The sequence below is a fragment of the Megalobrama amblycephala genome, linkage group LG12 (genome assembly GCF_018812025.1).
Source record: "Megalobrama amblycephala isolate DHTTF-2021 linkage group LG12, ASM1881202v1, whole genome shotgun sequence".
Classification (NCBI taxonomy): domain Eukaryota; kingdom Metazoa; phylum Chordata; class Actinopteri; order Cypriniformes; family Xenocyprididae; genus Megalobrama; species Megalobrama amblycephala.
In genome coordinates, this window is record NC_063055.1 from 35255571 (window position 1) to 35281153 (window position 25583).

The following is a 25583-nucleotide window of genomic DNA, read 5'->3' on the forward strand; positions in this document are numbered from 1 at the left end:
AACATGGAACAATCATGTGGAGGAGGAGGAGGAGGAGGAGGAGGACATCTGGTTTTCATTCATCTGCCATTTCTAAGAACCTATATATGTTGTGATACTGTTTTAAGCCAAGAAGCAACTTCCTGTTTCTTTTCTCTTATCCCAAGATGGGATATATAAACTATGCTACTTTCTGCTGAATGAGTTATAACAATTTAAATCCATTGCCCGGAAGCACAAACTCCCCTGCCAAGTACAGTGAGGTCCAAAAGTCTGTGAAAATGCTTCTGTTTGGCACTCTTTTCTAATTTAATGTTTTTAATATAAAGTCAAGAACCTGTGCAGTGCAGAATCTGAAATATTTCTTATTCATTTTACACAATAAGGTGTTTTTAAGTTTTTTGAGTTCTTTGAAAAGTTCCAGAAAATGTTGTTTATTTCCAAGTTTTAAAAAATATTTTTTATATTATTATAGTGATTAAAAAAAAAAAAAAAAAAAAAAATTTTAGTCATAGTTTTTACATTGTAAAAAGCGCTATATAAATAAAGGTGATGAACAATATTTTTTTTCATTTACTTGAACTTATACCATTTGAGATGATAATAAGCGTAATACCAAAAGTTTTTAGATTTTTTAGATCATGAGGAACATAAATCTGGCTGGTAGCATGTTTTTGTATTAATTGGCCAATAAACACTCACTTTTTCAATTTTCTTATAAAAAATGTTCTTATAAAAAAGAGAGAAACTTCAGCATCAAGACGCTCCTCACATAATTCACTAGTACGAGCCTGTTCGCCACCTCCGGCATTGCGCTCCATTTGTTCAAGTAATGACACAGCAGGATCCAACAAACAGCACGAGCCCTGTAGATGTCTTCAGCATGTGTGTATACAGAGAGAGAGAGAGCATATACGGATGTTTATATATGTGTGAAGAGGGCTTTGTGAGCCGCGCTGATGTGAGCAGGCAGTGAGTAATGAAGTGATTTGAAGAGTAAAGCATGTTTTCCTCGGGGAAGTGTTTAAGAGCGTTTCGCTGATGTGGGTGTTATACGTGCGGTGAGCAGATTTCATTGTGTGTTCATTGGCATTCTGTAGCACAGGGTCACAGGTCAACTTTTATATCGGTTTCGGCAAATTTCAGCACTCAGCCAGAGCTTTATGATACAGAAATGTTTTGCTCATCCCAGGCAGATATCTTCCCACACATCTATGTTGTTACATGTAAACATTACAGTATGCTACTGTTGTAGTCTACTGTAATGTGCCCTTCATTTCTACAGGTTCTACTATTAGGATCTGTACAGTGTTGTAGAGTAACTAACTAACTAGAAGTAGTGATAGTACTATCTTAAGCACATTTTTACTAGCATGACAATAGTTCCGCTATTATCCCATAACAAAAAGTATCCCATAATTTACTCACTCACAAGCCAGCCTAGGTGTATATGACTTTCTTCTCTCAGCCAAACACAATCTGAGTTATATTAATAAATATTCTGGCTCCTCCAAGCTTTATAATGGCAGTGAATGGTACTCTAGATTTTGAAGCCCAAAGAAGCACATCCATCCATCATAAAAGTAATCTATATGACTCCAGAGGGTTAATAAAGGCCTTGTGAAGCAAGACAATGCATTTTTGTAAGAAAAGTATCCATATTTCTAACTTTATAAACTATAATCGCTGGCTTCCAGTTACGGCTGTATGCGAGTCTAGTTCTGGCGCACCTCTGACCCAACGCATGATGTAATGACGAACGCGCAAGCGCAGAGGATGAAAAAACACCTGTCACGAATTAGAAGTCTAATACGAGAATTTTTAAAGAGAAATGTCGGAGTATTTTGATGTAAGAGAAGAGGAGCTTGAGAGTGTTGCCCAGCCCTGTTTGTTTGAACCGCAAGAGGCGTCTACTCTTACCTAAGCTTACGCTACTCCTACAACCTATGTCATACATGGGGTCAAAGGTCACTCTTCCGCTGGAACGCGACTTGCGTACAGCCATTACCCAGCAGACATTCAGTTGTCGACCAATGTTGTGCTGATGGTGAGCGTGTGTCGGGTTAGTTTTTGCGCTGGGATTCATACTCAGTTTGGCGGCAGTTCGCCCGATTCAGCATGTCAAATCGGCGACGGGCCATCAGTGAGAGAGAACTCTGATTGGCTGATCAGTTTAGGGATTGAGTCTGTGCAAGGAATAAAACCGAAAGTAAAGATGGAACAGACAGAAGGCTGTTTTAATTTTACATCTTCTTGCCTGAGCATTGCAATGCGTAAATATTTTCATAACAACATTATCCGCCTGGAATGACAAAAGCATGATTGATGATGTATCTACAGTCCTAGTTTCATTTTCCCTTTTTGAATGTTGAACATAGTCTATTGGTACAATCTGATATACAGTAGTAGCTTTGCAAGCTACAGTTTCAAAGAAGCTTCTCATACACGTTTTTAAAATAAATTATAGTTAAATGTGCAATGTGTAAGATTTCTGTCCGCTAGAAGCCTATTCAAAACAAAGGCGTAGCTTGATGATGCCAAGTTTGAGCGTGACGTGGTCTTCACATCACATCCGGTGGAAACAATTGGGATAGGACTCTGGAAGAAATCACATTCATGGATGCGATTATTAACGTTACTGTAGTATGAAGCAGAGCAGGACCGAGTGTTGTGGGAGCTGAACGAGGAGCTGGAGCGATTGTGCAACACACGCCTCACGAGCAGCAGAACTTTTATTATGACACAGTCGCCGGCGCTGCTTCCGCTTTTCCGGTCTTGAGTATGAGGTAACGCAGCTCTGTTTATCATATTAGATACATTTGAGAGTGTTGATATGTTATAACGTCACTCTGAGCGTTCGCTCGGCGGCTGCTGTGAGACACTGTTACACACTGCAGTAAGATAGATCGATTTTACAATATCATATTAAATGCTGGATGGCTTGTGTTGATAACTAGCATGCAATTAATTTTAAAACGTATTGTATGATGGAGAAAATGCTGTGTTATTGTTACTAAAAATAAAGCTGCATCTGATTGTTATGTTAGCTACTTCACAAAATAGTGTTTTTCTCTGAGGCGTGGTAAAACATGGTACTCGCAAAAAATCAAGAAAATTAGATTTAAACAATAAGACTCAACGTGTTGAGCTATATAACAATAATGAGTTTTCTGTCTATAAACGTAACCAAACAGTTGTTCCCTTGCCTATTACAACATGTAATATATTAAAGCATCTTTGGTGTTTCCATGGTTTCTACAAAATAAAACCGGAAATCGAGGGTAACGCGGGTATGACGCCATTGACAGGCAACTCCTCACACGTCCTGGAGCCTTTGTTAAAATTGCAATTTTCTCACGATTTACAAACAGTTGTAAACATTTGGGATATTGTAAGTACTCAAGTGAACAAAATATGTAACACTGGACTAGTGGTTTTTGGATATTTTACTGCAAACATATTACATATTGCACCTTTAAATTATACATTTATAAGGTTTTTAAGTTGAAGTTGCACTACAAGTTGCTAACAGCAAAAGCTGTCAAATGTGTAACTTTGAAAATGTAGCTAGCCAAGCTACAAACAAATTTTACAAAGTAATTTACCGCACTTTATAAAAAAAATATCCCCCTTAAACAGCTTTTTGTTAGCAGGTTGTTCTAACTTATTAGTTAGCAAGTTGCAAACCACATTGAAGCCATCCATTTTGTTTGTAGCTTGTAGCTTGGCTAGCTACAGTTTCAATGTAGCTTCCCCAACATACTATTAGCATTAGTATTGGGCACTAGTGGTTTCTGTCCGTGAAGTTTGTCTGTCCACATTCTCTGAAGGTTTCAGCTAATTAGCCTCACAAGAGTGTGCGCATTGTCTTCTAAATAAAGATGAGCCCTGATGCATTAGAGGGAGCAGTATGCTTTGATGCTGGTGTGAAACAATCACAAAAACCTTGGGAGTGCTCTGTCCAATCATCTCTTTCACACCTAATTAGCCACAATAATGAGAACACAAACTGACCATGAAAAGCGGGTGTTCATTTGCTCACTAAGCTCGCAACACCTCTGCCACGTTTACGTAGCTCAGAATAATTCATCCCATTAATCTAGCAGTGACTTTGGAGGGTAAACAAATATAATGTAACCTTTGCATGTATTTGAACTGCAGTTCAGTCAACTGTTGGTTGATTGTTTACATACACATAACTGGAGAGTACTAAGGCTACTAGGTTTAAAAATGCAAATGTGATGAGTGGTTAAGTGTTTGGATGGTTAGAGGAGCCATTATTCACACATTCAGATCGAAACAATGCAGCATATACAATGAAAAAGGAAACTTTTGTGCAAAAATTGCTCATACAGCCCTTGCTTGAAGACATTAATTGCTGTTTCCGCTCATCAGGTGTCATTAATATTGGTGTGTAAAAGGAGGGAGGTTTGGCCGATGGTTGGATCAATAGCTCTTTGTAGACAGTAATTGGTTTGTTATGGTTAGACAGACCGCAGCCACTGTTCTGACCCCCTGCTACCCTACAGCAACTGTTTCCATTTAACACAGACACACACATGTTTGTGTGTGTTTAATTGTGCACGTGCAGTCGCACAGACCCAACCTGGTGAATATGCTGAAACCTTTTCCAAATAATTACTTAAAAGATAAATCAAATGTTCTTATAGGTTGTTTTGGATGTATATTAGAGGTAGATATTGGAAATTGGGGCACTAACAATTTAGTAAAACTGTTAATATTTGTCATATACAGTGTTGGGGGTAACGCATTACAAGTAATGTGAGTTACGTAATCAGATTACTTTTTTCAGGTCACTAGTAGAGAACACATTACTTTTAAATTTAAAACTAAATAACTGAGTTACTTTTTCAAATAAATAACTCAAGTTTGTTTTCCCATTTATTGACTGACAGCTCTCCTGTCCTCATGTTGAGAGAAATCAAGAGTAAGAGCAGAGGTGTTGTGTGAACATGATGGTTATTGTTGTTGTTGCATGAATGCACTCATCTCACTTGAACAAAACTGATTCAGTATTCCTCAAAATGAATAAAAACAGTGAAATGCAAACTCAGAAGATTACACAAACCTGCAATAATTAAATATGTTAAATTACACAAATATAGCCTACTTTATGTATTTAATCTCACTTTATTAACCAGTCTTTGCCGCTGACCTTTGATGATCCAGTTCAACCATACCAATAATCTAACCTGACTTTAGATAAACTTTACATTTGTGTTTCTTTTTTTATTATTGGTGAATTAAGAGTGTTTAATTTTCTTCTCCTGCATCCTATCTTCTGGAATCTAGAATTTCAGCCCAGCTGAAAGGTTTGCCAAGAATTTTTGAGCAGCAAATCAGCATATTATTAAATCAGCAATGATTTCTGAAGGATCATGTGACTGAAGACTGGTGTAATGATGCTGAAAATTCAGCTTTGCATCACTGGAATAAATTTCTATGACCAGTGTTGGGGAAAGTTACTTTTAATATTGTATGCATTACAATATTGTGTTACTCCCTAAAAAAGTAACTAATTGTGTTACTTTTTATGGAAAGTAATGCATTACATTACTCTTTTGTTACTTTTTACAATCTGGGCTGGGCTTGCTTGTTTTTAAAAGGGTTAGTTCACCCAAAAATGAAAATTCTGTCATTAATTACTCACCCTCATGTCGTTTCAAACCCGTAAGACCTTCATTAATCTTCGGAACACAAATAAAGATATTTTTGATGAAATCCAAGAGCTCTCTGACTCCATAGACAGCAATTTAATGACCACTGTCAAGGTCCAGAAAGGTAGAAAAGACATTGTTAAAATAGTAGCAGTGGTCCAACATTAATGTTATGAAGCGACGAGAATACTTTTTGTGTGCAAAAACAAAACAAAAATAATGACTTTATTCAACAATATCTTCTCTTCTGTGTCATTCTCATTTGTTTTGTTTTTGCACACAAAAAGTATTCTCGTCGCTTCATAACATTAAGGTTGAACCACTGCAGTCACGTCGACTGTTTTAACGATGTCTTTAGTACCTTTCTGGGCTTTGAAAGTGTTGATTATATTGCTATGAACAAGTCAGAGAGCTCTTGGATTTCATCAAAAATATCTTAATTTATGTTATGAAGATGAAGGTCTTACGGGTTTGAAACGACATGAGGGTGAGTAATAAATGACAGAATTTTCATTTTTGAGTGAACTGACCCTTTAAAAAACAATCAAGCAAGCCCAGTCCAGATGGAAAAAAGTAATGCAAGAGTAATGTAATGCATAACCGTCCATAAAAAGTTACTAATGCAATTAGTATGCCTTACTTTTAAAAGTAACTTCCCCAACACTGGTCAGTGATGCAAAGCTGAATTTTCAGCATCATTACTCCAGTCTTCAGTCACATGATCCTTCAGAAATTATTGTGCTGATTTACTGCTCAAAAATTCTTAGATGAATAGAAAATGAAAAAGAACAGCATTAGTCTGAGATCGAATTGTACTGATTTTACATTTTACTGACCCAAACGTTTTGAACGATAAAGTATGAAAACACGCGACTGCTCCGCGACTAACGTGCTGCTCAAGAAGGACTATGAGTGCATTGAACGATCTGTTTGTTTTCCAAATGGCAGGCATCTCTTTGGTCATATGTCTTCTGAAGTCAACGATCGTTCCCCCCCGGCCGTCTGAAAGTCTAGCCGTCTGAAAACAGTCACCTCCTTCTATCGCACTTTCTTCATCCCTGGCCTCCCTCTGACAATCCCTGAAGGCAACACAGCTTGTTAGGGAATAAAGCCCATTCCCCAGTCCATGGCTGGAGTCTAGTCAGGAACACAAACTATGATTAGCCATTTCAAACGCTGTAGCCGCGTGGGCTTCTGTCGCCTGATATCCAAATTGCAGTGTCAGGAAATGTCAAGGTAAGCATTTGCTACGGAAGAACAGCTGGAAGTGTTTTTACAGGAGAGACGGGTAAAGGGGCTGCAGTGTTTACAAGATTCCCTCATCCTCACGATCCTGACACTAATGCTTTGCACCATCTGGGTCTGTCCAGAGGACAAATTTGTTTGTCTTACAAGAAAAGAGATGCCATTTCCTCCAGGGAAATGTCAGTTTATTATTGGATTTGTACATGCTTGTAAATATTTCCTCGACACTCTAAATCAACAACATTTCTCTGGACGATTGTTTATATGGGTGAATCTCACTTGTCCATGTTCAGCTCACGATTCACCAATTTTTATGTAACAGCGGTGTTGTAAAAAATATTTTTTACTTTTTAAAACTTATTTTACCATATTTATGGTCTTTTATCTGCTTGATTTTACATCTAAAGAAGACATTAAGTGAAACCGGTTGTGAGCGGCCTAATAGACGAGGTCTTCATGAATGTGAATAGTGCGTTTACATTACAGTAGTAGCCATGACAGGTATTATCATGCGCAGTAGGCTTGTAGTCTAACATGCGTCTACCTTAAGACCCCTAGGCTAGACTTTCCCACTGTTTACCTCAAAGATGCTGAAGGGCTGAAATCTCTGGTATTGTGGGTGGTAACTTTAAGACCTGTCTAGACCTCACATGTTATGTCCTCAGGGCTTTGAATAGAAACCAGTCTAGGTGAAATGGGTGCCAAATTGGCTTTTGTTAATGAAAGTGCTGTTGTATATGGAGCCAAGGTGATTGTCGAGAGGGGCCAGGCAATGAAAAACGCATGAGAGAAAGGTTTACCCAGCTGGACCTGGTGCTGCGGCACAATTAGAAGTATCAAGTTTAAGCGTTCAAACCTTATCCATCTACAGTAAAGCTTCTGTTGTCCTGTTTTAATTGCTTTTACTCTCTGTCCCAACAACAAATATCTCTCCATGGGTGATGGAGAGTGTGATTGACAGTCATAATTGCGTAGATTACTACAGACAGCCACAGGAGACGATGATTAAAAGGCCTTTCACATATTGAGGTCTTCCTAAATGGAAAATTAAGCTTCCTGAGTGTCAGTTTTAGACTGATAAATGTGCCATTTTGACTTCACTGGCATCAGGTAATAACTATGTTGGCTTGGGTAACAAAGAAGTGTTACCACTCCTTGGTTCAATTTCAAAATCTACTGATAGCCTTGTCAGTGGATAAACGCCTTTGCATAATTCGAGTAAATATTTTGTAAAACATTTTGGATAAATCTAATTTGCGGTCATAAATTGTGTATATTATCCATGACGCTCTGTAGAGATTGTTGAATCTATATCATCATTCAGCCAAAGGAAGTGCTGATATTTTTAGTTTAAATTATCTTAGTTTGGCGACTGCAAGTTTTTTTTCAAACCTAGATTACCAAGGGGGCGCTAAGGCCCCAATAAACTTCAAGCAATTTCAAAGAACAAACTGGTGTGACATAATTTTGAAAAAAATCAGGCCAAAACTGGAGCTCAAAACAGTCTAGACTTTTTTTTAGTTTTTTTTTTTTTTTTTTTTTTTTTTTTTTAGAAATAAATCAATACTTTTATTCAGCAAGGATGCCTAAAATTGATCAAAAGTCAGTAAAAAAAAGTCAGACATAAATAATTTTACAAAATATTTCTACTTCATATAATTTATGTTTTGAACTTTCTATTCGTCAAGGATCCTAAAAAATATATCGGATATTCCACCAAAATATTAAGGAGCACAAATGTTTTCAACATTGAATATTAATCAGAAATGTTTATTGAGCAGCAAATCAGCATGGCTCCATATGACTCCATGAAGACTGGAGTAATGGTGCTGAAAATTCAGCTTTACTTTTTAAAATATATTACTGTAAGTTGTAAAAAAAAATCACAATATTACTGGCGCACTCTATCAGCCTTGGTTTTGTAAAAACATTACAAAATTTTACACTTTTGAAAGGTAGTGTGAAACATGAATATATTAATTAAACTTTGCTTTTGTGGGATGTATCATCCATGCCACTAGATGTCAGTATAGTCCAAGATGATTTTTATATCAGCCAGAACAACATAAACAAAAAATGGCTGAGAGCATCTTTAAAGGCCAAAACAAACATGAATCTCACATATCCCATTACACTGTAAACCTGAATTAGTTGGCAAAACTCAAAAAGTTTGAGGTAATCCGAGGTAAACGTCATTTTTTTTAAAGTTAAGAAATTCAAAGTTTAAGTTAGCAGAACTGGATCCGGATCGGGAAAGGACCGCGAGCTGTGACTCGAACCCGGGTGCTCTGCTGAGGCTATCAGCGCCAACATCTTAAATTATATTTTTAGTAGTGGAAATTTAGCTAGCTATAACAAGCTAACTCAGCAAATGCTAATTGGTAATACAGTAGTTGCATCCCAAATGATACACTATGCACTTATGCACTCATCTATATAGTGCGCGAATAGTATAAGGTTATTTTGTTATTTAACATCGGAGTCTGACAGCCTCTTCCCCTCCGCTACGTAATTAAAGCTGTGAGTGCATGAAGTGTCCAACATTCCACACTTCGCTTTTTCCGTTAATTTAGTGCATCATCCGGGTATTTAAAGTGTACTTTTTCTTTTTGTAATTTTCAGTGTGAACACACTACTCGTACTATTTATACTTAAAAACGTCATAGAATAGTGCATAAGTACATGAATTGGGATGCACCTAGTGCTTTGATAACGTTAGCATAGCATAGCAATTGCTGAAAGCGTATGGCAATATATAACATTTATGAAATACCTGTTCTCAAACTAAGCCAATGCTCCACTCGTCATCATGATGGTAAAACCCAACATAACAGAAACTCTTCAAAATTGGGAGAGCAAAGCATTAAACACTACTAAATCCCCCACTTCGCATTAATCTTGCACAAAAAAAACATTATATAACCCTTCATTTTAGCATTTATTCTCTCTTTCAAGTGTCATGGCAAAGCATGCAGCCCAGTTTCAGGTAAATTAGGTAAGTTTGTCTAAAAGAAACAAATTCATAAATCTCAAAACAATGAACAATTCAGATTACTTAAAATGTGTCAGTTTTGTGAACTCAAAAGAAAAAGAAAGTTCAAAATACTCATAAAAGTTCATTTGATTGAACTAAATTGTTTAAGTTGAGTTTGAACTACTCAAACCAATTAATTATTTTGAGCGTCAGGGTTTACGGGTGTAGTTTGAACCCTACAAATTGACAGTTGCATCGATACCTTTTTCCTCATTGTCTTTTTTAGGTTGAAACGTTAAATCAGGATCATGCCGTGGCTTCTGAGGTTCTGCTGCAGCTGTTGAGTGTCTCTGTAATGAATGTGTCTGGATAAAGACCAACGGCAAACCCCAATCTGCCACCGCGCTCCTTTATTCCACTTCATCAAATACGCCACATCTTTTCTCAGTGTCATTTATAGACCCTCTTTTGGTACGTTCACTGAAGTTCATTAGTTCATGGCCATTGTGTTCCAGATTTGTAATGCAAAGCCTTTTAGGCCTCGTGCGATGAGATTCTTTGACTATTTAGACCTTGCTCTCCGATAAGCTCTTTTTCATTTCAGTTTATAGAAAGCATGAGGATTGTGATTTGGTCTGTGAGGAATTCGAGCTAGAGAGACAGAGCGGATTAAAACGGGAATCCTCAAGGACACACGGGTAAAATGCGTCGAAATGAAATGAAACCAGGGAGGCTGGGCTGCACTTGTTTTCGCTACTCTTGGCATCTGATGGGGCACAATTACACGCTAGATTAAGGGGCTTGTAGAGATATGGAGGATTGCATCCCTCCCTCGGGAAGGTTGAATTCAGGATCTCTAGCGGACTGGAGGAGGCCGATCTGTCTGTCTGTTTGTGCCATGTGTCGCTGGCATTGGTGGTGTTGGTGCCTTTGGAGTCCAGGTTTGTGAGATCAAACAGAGGGTGGTGGCCTAGCAACTGTTTGTTTGGGTTTTCAGTTTTGCCAGTGACGGGGGATTTTTCTCGTACGATTGTTTTGGGTTCCTTTATACACCCTAATGCATTTGAATACTCTTCTTATAAGAGTGATATATATATATATATATATATATATATATATATATATATATATATATATATATATATATATATATATATATATATATATATATATATATATATATATATATCAGTGTTATATGTATTCTCCATATCTATCATATAGTATATCTAAGTTTGGCAACAGTAAGTTTTTTTTGTAGAAAAATGTATACTTTTATACAGCAAATATGCATTAAATTGGTCAAAAGTGACAGTGAAGACATTTATAATGTTAAAAAAATTTTTTTTTTTAAATAAATGCACTTCTTTTAAACTTTCTATTCATCAAAGAATCCTGACAAAATTCACAGTTTCAACAAAAACGTTAAAGGATTAGTTCACTTTAAAATTAAAATTTCCTGATAATTTACTCACCCCCATGTCATCGACGATGTCCATGTCTTTCTTTCTTCGGTCGAAATGAAATTAAGGTTTTTGATGAAAACATTCCAGGATTATTCTCCTTATAGTGGACTTCAATGGCCTCCAAACGGTTGAAAGTCGAAATTACAGTTTCAGTGCAGCTTCAAAGGGCTTTAAACGATCCCAGACGAGGAATAAGGGTCTTATCTAGAGAAACAATCGCTCATTTTCTAAAAAAAATTAACTTGAACTAGCTCTCTTCTTCTTCTGTTTGAACTAGTTGTTATATACTTGCATGTTGTATATGACAGCTTAGTTCAAACTTTGACCTGTGGGGGGCAGTAATACACTTAGCTGCGTCTACACTGCCAGAATTCTAATAGAGAAGAAGAAGAGAGCTAGTTCAAGATGAGCATTTATGGTTAAAACGTATATAATTTTTTAAAAAATTTTTTAGAAAATGAGCGATGGTTTCGCTAGATAAGACTCTTATTCCTCGTCTGGGATCGTTTTGAACTCTTTGAAGCTGCACTGAAACTGTAATTTTGACCTTCAACGTTTGGGGTCCATTGAAGTCCATTATATGGGGAAAAATCCTGGAATGTTTTCATAAAAAACTTTCTTTCCTTTTTGACTGAAGAAAGAAGGATATGGACATCTTGGATGAATTGGGGGGTTGAGTAAATTTATCAGGAAATTTTAATTTGAAAGTGAACTAATCCTTTAAGCCACACAACTGTTTTCAACATTGATAATAGTAATAAATGTTTCTTGAGCAGCAAATCAGCATATTAGAATGATTTCTGAAGGATCATGTGACACTGAAGACTGGAGTAATGATGCTGAAAATTCAGCTTTGATCACAGGAATAAATTATATTTAGAAAACACATGCAAGTAATATTTTACAATATTAATTTGCTATTTCTTTTCTAAATAATTAGACAATTTTAAGGAAACAATAAAATTGAATTGAATACCACAGCGTCGCTCTCTCACAAGTTTTGGAAACATAATTTTATTTTAGACAGATCGGGAAAAGAAAGATTATTTGTTTGCCAGATATATTGCAAGAACTTATTTTAACACAAAGTACAAAGTAATTCTGCTTCTTCGTGCCATCACAAGCTGATTCCGATGCAGCCGTCGAAAGTTGTAATATATAAAATTGTTAAAAAAATTTACAAATATGATGTTAGTTAATAATATAATTTTGTTTTAGACAAACAGGGAAATTAAGGTGTCTGAAGTCTGGATATTTCAACATCCAAAGTCTTTTTTTCAGCATCTTTTGATGCAAGGGTTTCCATTAATATGGAATTCATGCGTAAATGATTACTGAAGCAGCATTAGATGTTGTTATGTGGTACCTGTTACTTTTCTCAGCGCTGATCAGGATGGACCAAACTCAGTCGTTGTTTGTGATTGCCAGATAAGGATTTATTCATCACTTCACACAGTAAAGACTGAAAGACATCTGCCTGCATATCTGGTCTCTGGAGTGTCTCCATGTACTCACTGCTACACATCTGGTAGCTGGCTCTGATTAGAACTTGTTTTGAAACCATTTGGAGATCTCACACTCTTTTGCAGTCTGATTTATTAATGCCACGCTATATGGCGTAATCAGTTGCTGTCAGTTCCCTCTCTTTCATCCAAACTCTTTTATCTGTGTGTGTGTGTGTTTGGGAGGGATGTTAAGGTTAGCGAGAGGATCTTATGGTCTTGGCATGTTCCTCCAGATCTGTCTCCTGAGCTTGTCTGGTCTTGTCAGGGAGAATTTACACCTTTGTTTTGGTCAGTGTTAGAATGCAACCTCACATAAAGTCATTTGCTAGAATTACTCTCATATAAGAGACACAAAAAAATTCTCTAGTTTCCCAGTAAATATCTGGTCACTCTTTATATTAGGCGCCTTTAACTAATATGTACTTACATAAAAAATACTGGCTAGGTACAATGTATTTATGTTGTATTGCAAAACACTTGTGCTGCTGTTGAGGTGGGATATGGACAAGGTTAGGGACAGGTTTGGTGGTATGGGTAGGTTTAAGGATGGGTTAAGGGGTAAGGGATGTGTTAACAGTGTAATTATAGTGTAATTACATGCAGGTATTTTTAAATGGGTCAATGACGTGACGGGTCATTTTTTTGTCCAAAGGCCTTAATAATAATAAAAAACAAAGATATGACATCCAGAGTATGTAAGGTAGTACAACTAGATCTCTTCTACTGAATCCAAAAGGTTTTAATTATATTTTGCTACATATAAAGGCATTTTAAAGATTTTGAAGTGTCAAAAGGTCATTCGGTTTAACCGTCCAAAGTTCAATACAGCCATTTCATTTGTGATTAAAATATCTTAAAAGGTAATAAATGTATATATTTTTTTTTATTCTGGTGAAGTTGTTGCTTTGTTATGAGAAGGAATATCCGGAAAAATGAATGTCATAAATGTCATTCGGAGTAACCAATATAAAGGGACCATTTTGAATCAAGTCATGTGGTCAATATCATGTGACAGGATGTGACATCATTCAGACGCCTGCAAAGGACCACATGGTCATGAAGCAAAGTAACTAACTCTCTCTTAACTATTTTAAAAATTCATGTTTTCACTTGCTCATACGCATGTCCCGAAACATCAGGTCATTCGGTACAACCGCTATAAAACATGGAAAATGTCTTATTTCAAAAACTTGTACTAAATATAAAGTGTTTGATTGTCCTTTTGCTAGCTAGAAATCAGCCTGTTAGCATTGTTTGAAAATATCGTCATTCGGTATAACCAAAAGTGTCATTTAGTGAAACTGAAATTTTGGTTAAACCGAATGACATTTTTGGTGACAAATTTTGTCCATCTTGTAAAAAATGACGAAAGCAGTGTTAATTGATTATAAAAACTACATAATCTCATTGTTAACACTTAATAAAACTTCATAATTAATTATATCTCCATTATGTTTTTGTACACTTATTCGTCAATGACCCAAATATAAGTACAATGTAACAAACATGTATGTACACAATAAATGCATTGTATCAAATGATTAATTTAAATGTTATTACATAGTGGTTAAGGACACTTAATAAATGGGACCAAATGTCTATATTATCTTAAAACCAAAAATTATTAACATGAGAAGCAAAATTACATAAAATATTGAGAACTGTTTTCATTAACAATGAAATTTCATTTTCCTGCCTCATTAACAAATTATTTTTAAGCATACGTCTAACATTATTTATCTGAATTGTATTGCAATTGCATTCATATTTCAAGTATATTCATATTATATTAAAGTAATTATGAATTTAGAAAAAAAAATTGCCAATAGGGTAAGAAAAATAGGGTTTGAAACCCTTTTTATTTCCATAATGTTTGTTTTCGAGTGAAAGGGTTATTCAGTGTGAAAAAAAAAAAAAGTATGACAGGATTTATACATTTTTGAAATTTTGATTTAAAATGAACCTGCTCATAAAACAGGTTGTACTGTATGTATGTGGCGTGGAACTAGTGAGCACATCGCAATGAGAAGATTTGTTTCCTATTTGGTTCATTTTGCCTGTATATGGTCTGTTAATGGAACCAAATGTCATGAAAACCATCCCGTTTAAATCACAAATTATAAAAAAAAAGGTCCAGTTAATGCAACACAATTTACGATAAAATCAGACTGTTCTTCTCGCAGCTGTTTTCTTTGGATCTGCATCCGTGTGGATTCTCTTTGCCTCTCATGGCCTGTGGTTGTCTGTGTGGATGTGGAGTTTGAGAAGTAAAACCCTGTCATTTCAGCTCTGTCAACTGTTTTTAGCTCTGTTTTTAGACAAGAGTTCAGTGAAGTATATCTGCAGACCTAGAGAGCTCAGCAATGATGAGCAGAATGAAATCACATTAGAAATGTTTCTAACAGGTACCAGTATATATGAACAAAATGCTTCTTTGATTTTTGTGTCATGCTGTATTAAACGAGTATTTACATCGACAGAGATTTGTACACAATGAACGGATGTTATTTATTTCCTGTGGAATTGAGGCGTCATGAATGCCAGAGACTGTTGGTGATGCGACAAAGTTTGAACTTTTGACAAAAACATTTGAACTTTTATGCAAATGTGCTGTGATGCGATGTGGTGCCTATCAACGGGATTGCAGACAGCAGTTATACTTCTGAGTGCTCTGTCCTTAAAGGGATAGTTCATCCAAAAATGCAAAATGTGGAAAATTTGTGGAAAACATGATGCATGTATTTTTAGGATTCTTTGATGAATAGAAAGTTCAAAAGAGCAGCATACACTCAAAAAAATGAATTGTTGGATTTACTTAAAAAATGAGTGTCAAGTGGTTCCACGCAACAATATTGAGTAATTTTTACAAAAAACTATTTAGTTGAATGAACAAAAGAAATTTAAGTAAGGCTGACAAAATTTCTTTGAGTAAATACAAATCATTTGAATGTCACTGTTACATAATATTTATATGTGCAGTTTACTTAATAATGTTATGTTGATTACGTAAGGTTTTTTTTTTTGAATAATCATTTAAATAAAAAGGATACAGCATATCAGAATGCAGCCCCTCACCCCAAAATGCATTCAAAAAAATAACTAATTGAACAAACTCAATTGAATTGAGAGCAGGAATTTCATCCTATAATCATGCGTATATTAGCGCGCACAGCCTAAACACAGGCGACACTCTTCTGCATGATGGTAACCACAAAATGCAAAAACATTACAGAAACTACTTTAAATGTCGAACATAACTGAACATTAAACACTAACATAAACTAACAACATCTTTCCCTTAACTGAAAAACACATAAAATAACACTTTATTCCCTAAATTTACTCTCCTAATGCAGTCCCTTGCAAAGCATGCTGGGAACTACGGATCCAGTGCACAGTTAGTTATGTCAGCAATAATGTGTGCGTTTCACACAGCAATGTTAAGTTGACTGAACAAACACTTACTAAGTAAAGCTGACAATACTCAATTTTAGTAGAAACAACACAGTTAAATTACGTTCATGTAGTTACATGAGCTTTTTAAGTAATGTGAACAAGGGTGGTTTGAGTGTAACTAACAACAGTGAAAGTTCATTTTTTTGAGTGTATAAATGAAATAGGTGTCATTTTGTAAGATTATAAAAGTCTTTACTCACTTTTTTGAGAGTAAAGTGAGTTGAATGTGTTTATTTGCACTACTGTTCACTTGCACTACTGTCATTGTGACTTATTTGCACTACCGTTTCTGACTAACATATCTCTCGTAGCCTATGTCATATTATTTATATGTATGTATGTATATATATATATATATATATATATATATATATATATATATATGCCATTTTATATCTGCATTTTTATCTTCTTTAACTTTTTATTAATATCATAAAAGTTTATCTGCTGCATTACCCTTAAGCACAAGCGCCACATACTGGCAGGGAGTGAATTTGCACGTTCACTCTGCGCATTGCCAGTGAAAATCGCTTGGGTATGAACACAAAAAACGTCTCGAAAAACGCTGGCGATAAACGCGTGCGATATTCGTCCCGGTCTGTACAGGCCTTAAAAGTATTAATTTCTTTAAAAAAATATATATATATATTTGGCATATATATATTAAATGGCATATATATATATATAAAATATATAAAAGTATTAATTTCTTTAAAAAAAAATATATATATATGGCATATATATATAAAATATATAAAATATATATATATATATATATATATGCCATTTTATATCTGTATTTTGTATCTTCTTTAACTTTTTATTAATATCATAAAAGTTTATCTGCTGCACTACCCTTAAGCACAAGCGCCACATACTGGCAGGGAGTGAATTTGCACGTTCACTCTGCGCATTGCCAGTGAAAATCGCTTGGGTATGAACACAAAAAACGTCTCGAAAAACGCTGGCGATAAACGCGTGCGATATTCGTCCCGGTGTGTACAGGCCTTAAAAGTATTAATTTCTTTAAAAAAATATATATATATTTGGCATATATATATAAAATGGCATATATATATAAAATATATAAAATATATAAAAGTATTAATTTCTTTAAAAAAAATATATATATTTGGCATATATATATAAAATGGCATATATATATAAAATATACAAAATATATATATATATGCCATTTTATATCTGCATTTTTATCTTCTTTAACTTTTTATTAATATCATAAAAGTTTATCTGCTGCACTACCCTTAAGCACAAGCGCCACATACTGGCAGGGAGTGAATTTGCACGTTCACTCTGCGCATTGCCAGTGAAAATCGCTTGGGTATGAACACAAAAAACGTCTCGAAAAACGCTGGCGATAAACGCGTGCGATATTCGTCCCGGTGTGTACAGGCCTTAAAAGTATTAATTTCTTTAAAAAATATATATATATTTGGCATATATATATAAAATGGCATATATATATAAAATATATAAAATATATAAAAGTATTAATTTCTTTAAAAAAATATATATATATTTGGCATATATATATAAAATGGCATATATATATAAAATATACAAAATATATATATATATGCCATTTTATATCTGCATTTTTATCTTCTTTAACTTTTTATTAATATCATAAAAGTTTATCTGCTGCACTACCCTTAAGCACAAGCGCCACATACTGGCAGGGAGTGAATTTGCACGTTAACTCTGCGCATTGCCAGTGAAAATCGCTTGGGTATGAACACAAAAAACGTGACTCGAAAAACACTCCCTCGAAAAATGCTGGCGATAAACACGTGCGATATTCGTCCCGGTGTGTACAGGCCTTAAAAGTATTAATTTCTTTAAAAAAAAAAAATCTTGCTCTCCCCAAACTTTTGAAGAGTTATGTATCAAACTTCAGATATTTTCTAATTGACATTTATTTTGTTGATTTGCACAACATTTGCACAAATTTGCACAACATTCCCTCTGTAAGTACTTGTCTTTGGAAACTGGGTTAGAAATAAGGTATTAGTAGATCATAGCTTGGCAGGCTAGAGCTTCAGAGTTGTTTATGAGTGTTACATGTGTGACCCCAATAAATAAAGTATCAAAATACCCTGATACAACACAGTAGCAGGGAGCAGGCTGCGGTTTGGTGAAAGAATAATTGGCTTCATTGTGCAGTGCAGGAAGCTCCAGGTCTCTGCCCCACTGCCCTCCTGCCTCAGGCCGGGTTATGAGGTGGCTGGAGTCTGTTTGATCTGTCTCTCTCTCTCTCACACGCACACACTTCATTTGCCCTACCTCTTTACTAACTGCCTCCTGGAATAGACGGTAAATCTTGCAAACATGCTAATGTTCATAGGCTTTTAAAAAAAAAACAGCCTCGGGCCTCAATCTCTCTCTCTCTCTCTCTCTCTCACACACAATTACACACACACACACACACTGTCACAGCCACTTTTCATATAGAAGCAAATAGCCTGTGTTACGAGTCTCGTAAAGTGTTTCTCTTCAGTAATTTTTTTTTTCAACCCTCATTAAGTAAAAGAATGTTTGCTACTTTCCAGGTGTTGGCTAACTATACAGTGTGTAGCGTTTTCTTGCCCAAACAAGATACAGTGAGTGCAGTATTTGGCTATCCATTACTGCATTTATGACCTAGATACAGGTTGTTTTAGACATTATACCATTGTAATACCTTGGGTGTTTAGACACTTACCATGGTAATACCATGTTTTTTGGGTGAAGTGCCTTGGATGCTTTGCATATTGCTGCTACCTAAAAACCGATAACTTCTGAAAGTTTCTTATTGTATTTGGAGGTCAAAGCTGAATTTTCAGCATCATTACTCCAGTCTTCAGTGTCACATGATCCTTCAGAAATCATTCTAATATGCTGATTTGCTGCTCAAGAAACATTTCTGATTATTATCAGTGTTGAAATCAGTTGTGCTGCTTCAAAAATTTTACTGACCCAAACTTTTGAACAGTAGTGTATGTTCATGCATGATACTTTCATTTTCAGTGACATCTTGAGCAGTTCTGGAAAACCATTCAATGTTTCAAAAGGCTTCATGTGATTTTCTCAGTGCTTTTAACTGGCAGATATATGGTCACTCTTAGCTTACTCACTGGGGATTTTAAAGCAATGTTCTCTGTAAAACCACTTTAAAGAATAGTTATCGTGGTCTGGAAAATGCTAGTTAAAAAGATACAATGTTAAGAGAATACAAAGTGAATATTAATATTTAGTTTGTGTGTGTGCATATATATATATATATATATATATATATATATATATATATATATATATATATATATATATATATAAACATTCATTTATTATGGCTTTAGTACATTGACTATAATATCACACTTCATATTTATAATTTTTATTACACTATAAAGTGGTCTGTATTAAAGCTGCACAATTCTGAATAAATTGAGAATCACATTTTTTTTTTTTTAAATAGAGATCATGATTCTCCCACCATTATGAATAGGCAATAAATAAATAAGTAAATACTAGAGGATCGAACAAAATTGCTGCTGACAATTAAAAAAAAAAAATGAAATAATTTGAAGTAATTATTTTTAAAAAATCACGATGAATCAGCATTTTTGAATTGAATCTCTTGAATAATTCAATGACAAATATATTTTTTAACAGTCACTTGTCGCCACCTAGTGGTGTAACAATGTAATCAATACAATTGTTATTTGAATCGTCAAGTTATACTTTTGATTTTCATCGCTTCATTAGACATCAGTGTTTATATCCGAAATATAAACTTTTATCCCAGTACTTCTGTGATAATATGAATTATTGTAAGACAGAAATATAGATACAGTGTGGTTGAAAAGACTGTGAAGCTGTTTTATACATATACATGACAACTGCTCCCTCTGGGTCAGTGGCAAAAAAAAAAAAAAGATTTGAATGTTTGCTGTGATCGTACTTGTTAAAGGTTTAAAAGACACTAGATGTGCTGATACACTATATCACGATAATGAATATGCACGATAATGTTATCGCAGACACTTCAAAACCGCTGTATTCTGCGTCAAAGGGACAAGTACACTCTGATGTAAACAAGCCCAACGTGCATGAGAAGCACATGGCAGAAAGAGTGAAGGAGATGCACTGAATGAAAGTGCACGTTCACTCTCTGACAGCAGAGGGTGCTGATGGAAGAGCAGAAATGCAGCGGTTACCCCGGAAACCCTGTAAATAAAGCAGCTGCATTACTGAACAGTATTTAAAATGCTTCAAACAGCCTTTCAGCTTTTTTGTATTCGCAATGTTGTTCATCAAAGTACTAAATACTTAATACTTAAAAACTTAATAGGCTATTTATTAACTTAAACATTTTTATATTTTAATCTGGACTACAACATGCCCTATAATGATTGAACATTTTCTGATAATTTGTTATTGTTCAGTAAAACTTAGTGACATAAGGCTTCATTAGTTAACATGTTAATTCATTATTACCAAACTGATAATGCAAAATACTTATAAAGTATTTATTAATCTTAGTTAATGTCAATTTCTTAGTTAATGTTTAATAACATTACTAACATCAAAAGTTATAACTATAACTATAATTTAATTGACCTGAGCTAAAACTAACAATGATCAGTTGTATCTTTTAACTAGCATTAAGGTAAAGAGTTCTTAAACCTGTTATACTATTACAGCACTTTTTTTTGCAACTTATTTCAATATCGTGATAATACCGTATACTATGATAAAAGCTTTAGTAATTATTGCAACATGAAAATTTGATACAGTCACATGCCTAATAGACACAGGAGAATTGTTGTCATCTAGGAATAAGATGTGTGTGTGTTTGAATCGAGATCACGATCTTTTAACAGTTAATCATGCAGCTCTTCACTGTATACATAACAATTTACAGTAGACATATTTTAGGTAGGGGGCATCATATTTCATAATTTTTGGGGGTGGAATTTCAAGGACTTTGTTGGGATTTCAGGAGGATTGTGTCTATCTTCACTGGTGTGCACTCGAATTCAGAAAAACGCTTTCAGACCAACCGAACAAGCTGAATTCTGACGACAATCAGACTGCAACAAAAGCACTGGTGCGAAAGCATTTTAAAAGTGGACTTCAGGGGGGAAAAAATAAATACCACTAATGTGAAGAATATGTTTCCATTCAATTATAATTAATTTATTCCAACATTGCACACATTTGTGTTAATTAGCTGCCCTTGAATCTGAAGATTCAGTTGAGTCTCTCAATCCCAATCAAAGTGGCAATGCTTCTAAAGATGCAATTAGTTCCTGACGAGCTAATTAAACTCTACGAATGCCTCCATTTCCATGTAGGTCACCAGCGTCCTGTTGTGTAGATCATTAGCGGCGTGCAGTCGTCATCATAGCTCGCTTAACTTCCTAATGCTAATCAGCTTCTCTCTTTTGACGGATGATTTATTTATCATGGCACGAGTGATGACCCCAGCTATAAATGGTATGGTAGATGATCATTAAAAAATAACGAGGTTTCTATCAGCTCACTGGACCCTGCAAGCTTGTAGGGGGTTGTTTTTAAATAACTCTTTGAAGATATGTACATGATAAATTAGATTTCACACCATCCGCAACAAACCTTGTGAATAAGTTCACAAAAATAAATGCACAATTAATGTGAATGATGTTAAAAAAGTCATTTTTAGATCATGCAAAAATTAATTATTTAAAGTACAAATGATTGATCCATCATTCATTAGTTGCGTTTACTAAGGCAAGCATCACTATTACAATTGTTCATACTTGAGGTTAGTGATTATAAGGGCTGCCCCTGACTAAAGATTTTTCTTGTCTATTAGTTGTCGTTCATTTAAGCCATTAGTCAACTAATCGCATGTTTATATTCATTGAATTACTTAAATACTTTATATACTGAGGAGAATACTAAACTAATGAGTCTTTAAAGGTACAATATGTAATTTTTCACCACTAGAGGTCGCTTATTCAAAACAGAGGTGTAGCTTGATGACGCCTCGATTTCACAGAATCATGGGAGGTGTTGTCTTCACGTCTACAGCTGATGGAAAAGAATCCAACAGGGCTGGGGAAGAAATCATATTCATGGATGTATCAAAGATTTATTAACATTACTGTAGTATGAAGCAGGGTGTGGCTGAAAGCCGCTGGAGATGAACGCGGCCGCTGGAGCGATTGCTAATGAGAGACGAGCGCGTCACACAGCTTGAGAGCAGTGGAGCTTTTATTATGCCGCAGATGAGCGCTTCTGTTTCTTCCAGTCAAGCGTATGTGGGGTAAAGCAGCACTGTTTATCATATTAGATACATTTGTGTGTTGAAAGTTGTTAAAATGCTACTCTGTGCGTTCGCTTGGCGGCTGCTATGAGACACTTGTTGCACACTGCAGTAAGCTAGATCGATATTAGGCATGGTAAAACATGGTACTCGCGGTAAATTAAGAAAATGAGATTTAAACAAAAACAGACGTAAACAGACTTACTGTGTTGAGCTGTATAACATGATTAGTTTTCTGTTGAAGAATGTGTACAAACAGTTGCTCAACTGTCTAATAAAACACATAATATGTTAAAGCGTCTTTGTGTTTCCATGGTTTCTACAAAATCGCTGGTAACGCGGGTATAATGTCATTGATAGGCAACACATGGACACGGTCCGTGTCCTGATTAAAATCTGATTAAAATCCAAAAATCGTATATATTGTGCCTTTAATATATAGGCGTAATATATTGCCTATTCTGCGCTCAAGTGCACGCATAAAGCTTACTGCAAAGCACCTGCAAAAGTAATGTAATTAAAACATGTAATTATGTAATTATGCAAAAGTAAGTAATTATGACTGTGTTGGGAAAAAATAGCTAGTGTTACTAGTGTTTTCTGAGTCAGTGTCGGCTGCTAAGATGAAGTTGACGATTCTGACTCACATCTCCTCAGCATAGTGAACGTGCCTTTAGAGAGAAATGCAACTTTCACACGGATTACATAAGCACAGAATATTTATTTTCGATTTGAAATGGTTTGAAATGGAAGTAGCTTTCTATAGATATATTTTTAATGTCTGTGAGGCAAGTAGCCTATACGCTGAGTTTCGGTTCATTTTTATGACTTGCTCCAGTTCAGGGAGACCAAGACAGCAGAAAGCGCATCCTGTGTGTTTTCTGCATTTTACAAAGACAACGTTTTGACGTTAATGTGAGTTTACGCAAATAAAATTAGATCCAGTTTTGAATAAGGTATTACTCTTTTCTGTATGACCAAACGATCATGAGGCACAGATTACCAATCTGTTCCTCATGGAATGTGTGACTTTGTCACAAGGATTTTGTTTCTGCGACTAACCGACCAATATAATTTTGAATGACTAATATTTAGTCGACCATTAGGGGCAGTCTTAGTGATTATTGAACTAACCACTAACCAACCAAATCACCCAAACACAACTTAAACCACTCCAATGGGGAGAAAACACAGTCCAGGGCAGCAGGCCGCAGGATTCAGGGTCTGCACAACAGAACCCACCCAACTGCTAATCAAAACTAGCCCAATCGCTGGGGGGTGGGGGATCAGTTGTAGTTACTTGTGGTCACTTCAACCCGTGGACTAGAAAAACAACCCGTGGAAACAGTGTAAAAGTAGCCCAATTCCACAGGAAAACGGCAGACTTGGCAACACTGGCAGGACTAGAGCTTGACACAACACATGGGCAAGGCATACACGAGGAACATTAACAACGATTTGGCAGAGTACAGAGAATAAAAGGAGTATAAATAGGAAATGAGCAAGGTAACGAGAGAGAGCAGGTGGGGCATATGAACCAATGACCAGGTAACAAGTTGGCTGGGCCAAAACTAAAGACTGACAGAAGAGCACATGGCACATAGAAACAAACAAAAAGCCAAACATGACAGAAGCCATGTGCTCACACAAACACAAGAAAAGACTGACAGAAGAGCACATGTCAAACAAACATGACAGAAGCCATGTGCTCACACAAAACCACACACACACAGGACAGAAGAGAACATAGCAGACAAACACCCTCATCCGGCATGAGCCCAAACAGAAAGCAAGATAGACAGAAGTGCACAGAGCATAGATGTCAGGACCCCAACATTGAACCTAAACCAAGACTAGACCGAAGTGTCAGGATCCAGACACCATGCCCCGAACACTTACAGTACAACACGGATACAAGAGCGCTTGGCCCAGAGAACAACTCCAAAGCCGTACGCTCACACGAACACATGAGTGTCAGTATCCTGCTGTCACCAAATCTAGATAACAATTATTGATTCATTTATTTGATTTGAAACCATTTTTGCCATACTGGTGACAGATACCATAAAATCTCTCTATATAATCGTTGCTTGAAAAAATGAATCATCTCTATATAATCATTGCTTTTGAAATTAAAACTGATCTTTATGTTTGTTTCAGTGGCTTATCTTGGAGACATTGCACTGGATGAGGAAGATATGCGCATGTTTAAAGTGGACCGCATTGTGAATTTAGCCCAGAGAACGGTCACAATTCTGAATCACACCGATACGGGTAAGTGCGTATGTGTGTGTGAGTTTGAGTGTTTGTGTTTGCGTGTATGGGAACGGTTTATATAAACTTTGTGTCAGGCTTAATTGGCACTCAGAGACTCAGGAAGAGAACTTGAAGTCATATTAAACCAATAGAGAAAAGCCTGTCGAGAAACAGTTCCCACATTCCCAAATACAGCAACAGGTTGCTGTTGGAATCTGACAAAATGACAGCGATTTTTCTCATAATTAGCCTCTAGTTTTATCATGTTTTCACCCCAGAAGGTCGGAAAGAAAAAATGCGAGAGGTGATGAAGAAAATGGGAACAAGGGACAGAATTCAACATCAGATAAGACAAGTCTGTTTAGCTGTATACCAGTACGATATGTTTGTGTGTAGGAGTTAGCATGTTTAAACAGAAATGAATTAGTATTTACTTCTGTGCTCAGTAGACAATTTTAAGTCACTTATTTGTCCCAAAAAATGTTTAGACCCACACTAAATATTATGAATGTCATTGATTTAGGTTAGGGGTGCTCAATCCTGTTCCTGGAGATCCTGCAAAGTTCAGCTCCAACCCTGATCAAACTTCAGGAGCACTTGATAAATACAGACAGGCGTGTTTGATCAGGGTTGGATCTGAACTCTGCAGGAAGGCAGATCTCCAGGAACTGGATTGGACACCCCTGATTTAGGGTATGTTTACACAACAACAAT

General features: G+C 35.8%; 1 protein-coding gene across 1 annotated transcript in view; it reads left to right on the top strand.

The window, feature by feature from the left end:
- bmp1a (bone morphogenetic protein 1a) overlaps positions 1–25583 on the top strand; it is a 112971-nt gene that overhangs the window by 15098 nt on the left and 72290 nt on the right. The window contains exon 2 of the mRNA XM_048210858.1: positions 24774–24887. Coding sequence (XP_048066815.1) covers positions 24774–24887 — 114 coding nt within the window. The remainder of the gene's footprint in view (positions 1–24773; positions 24888–25583) is intronic.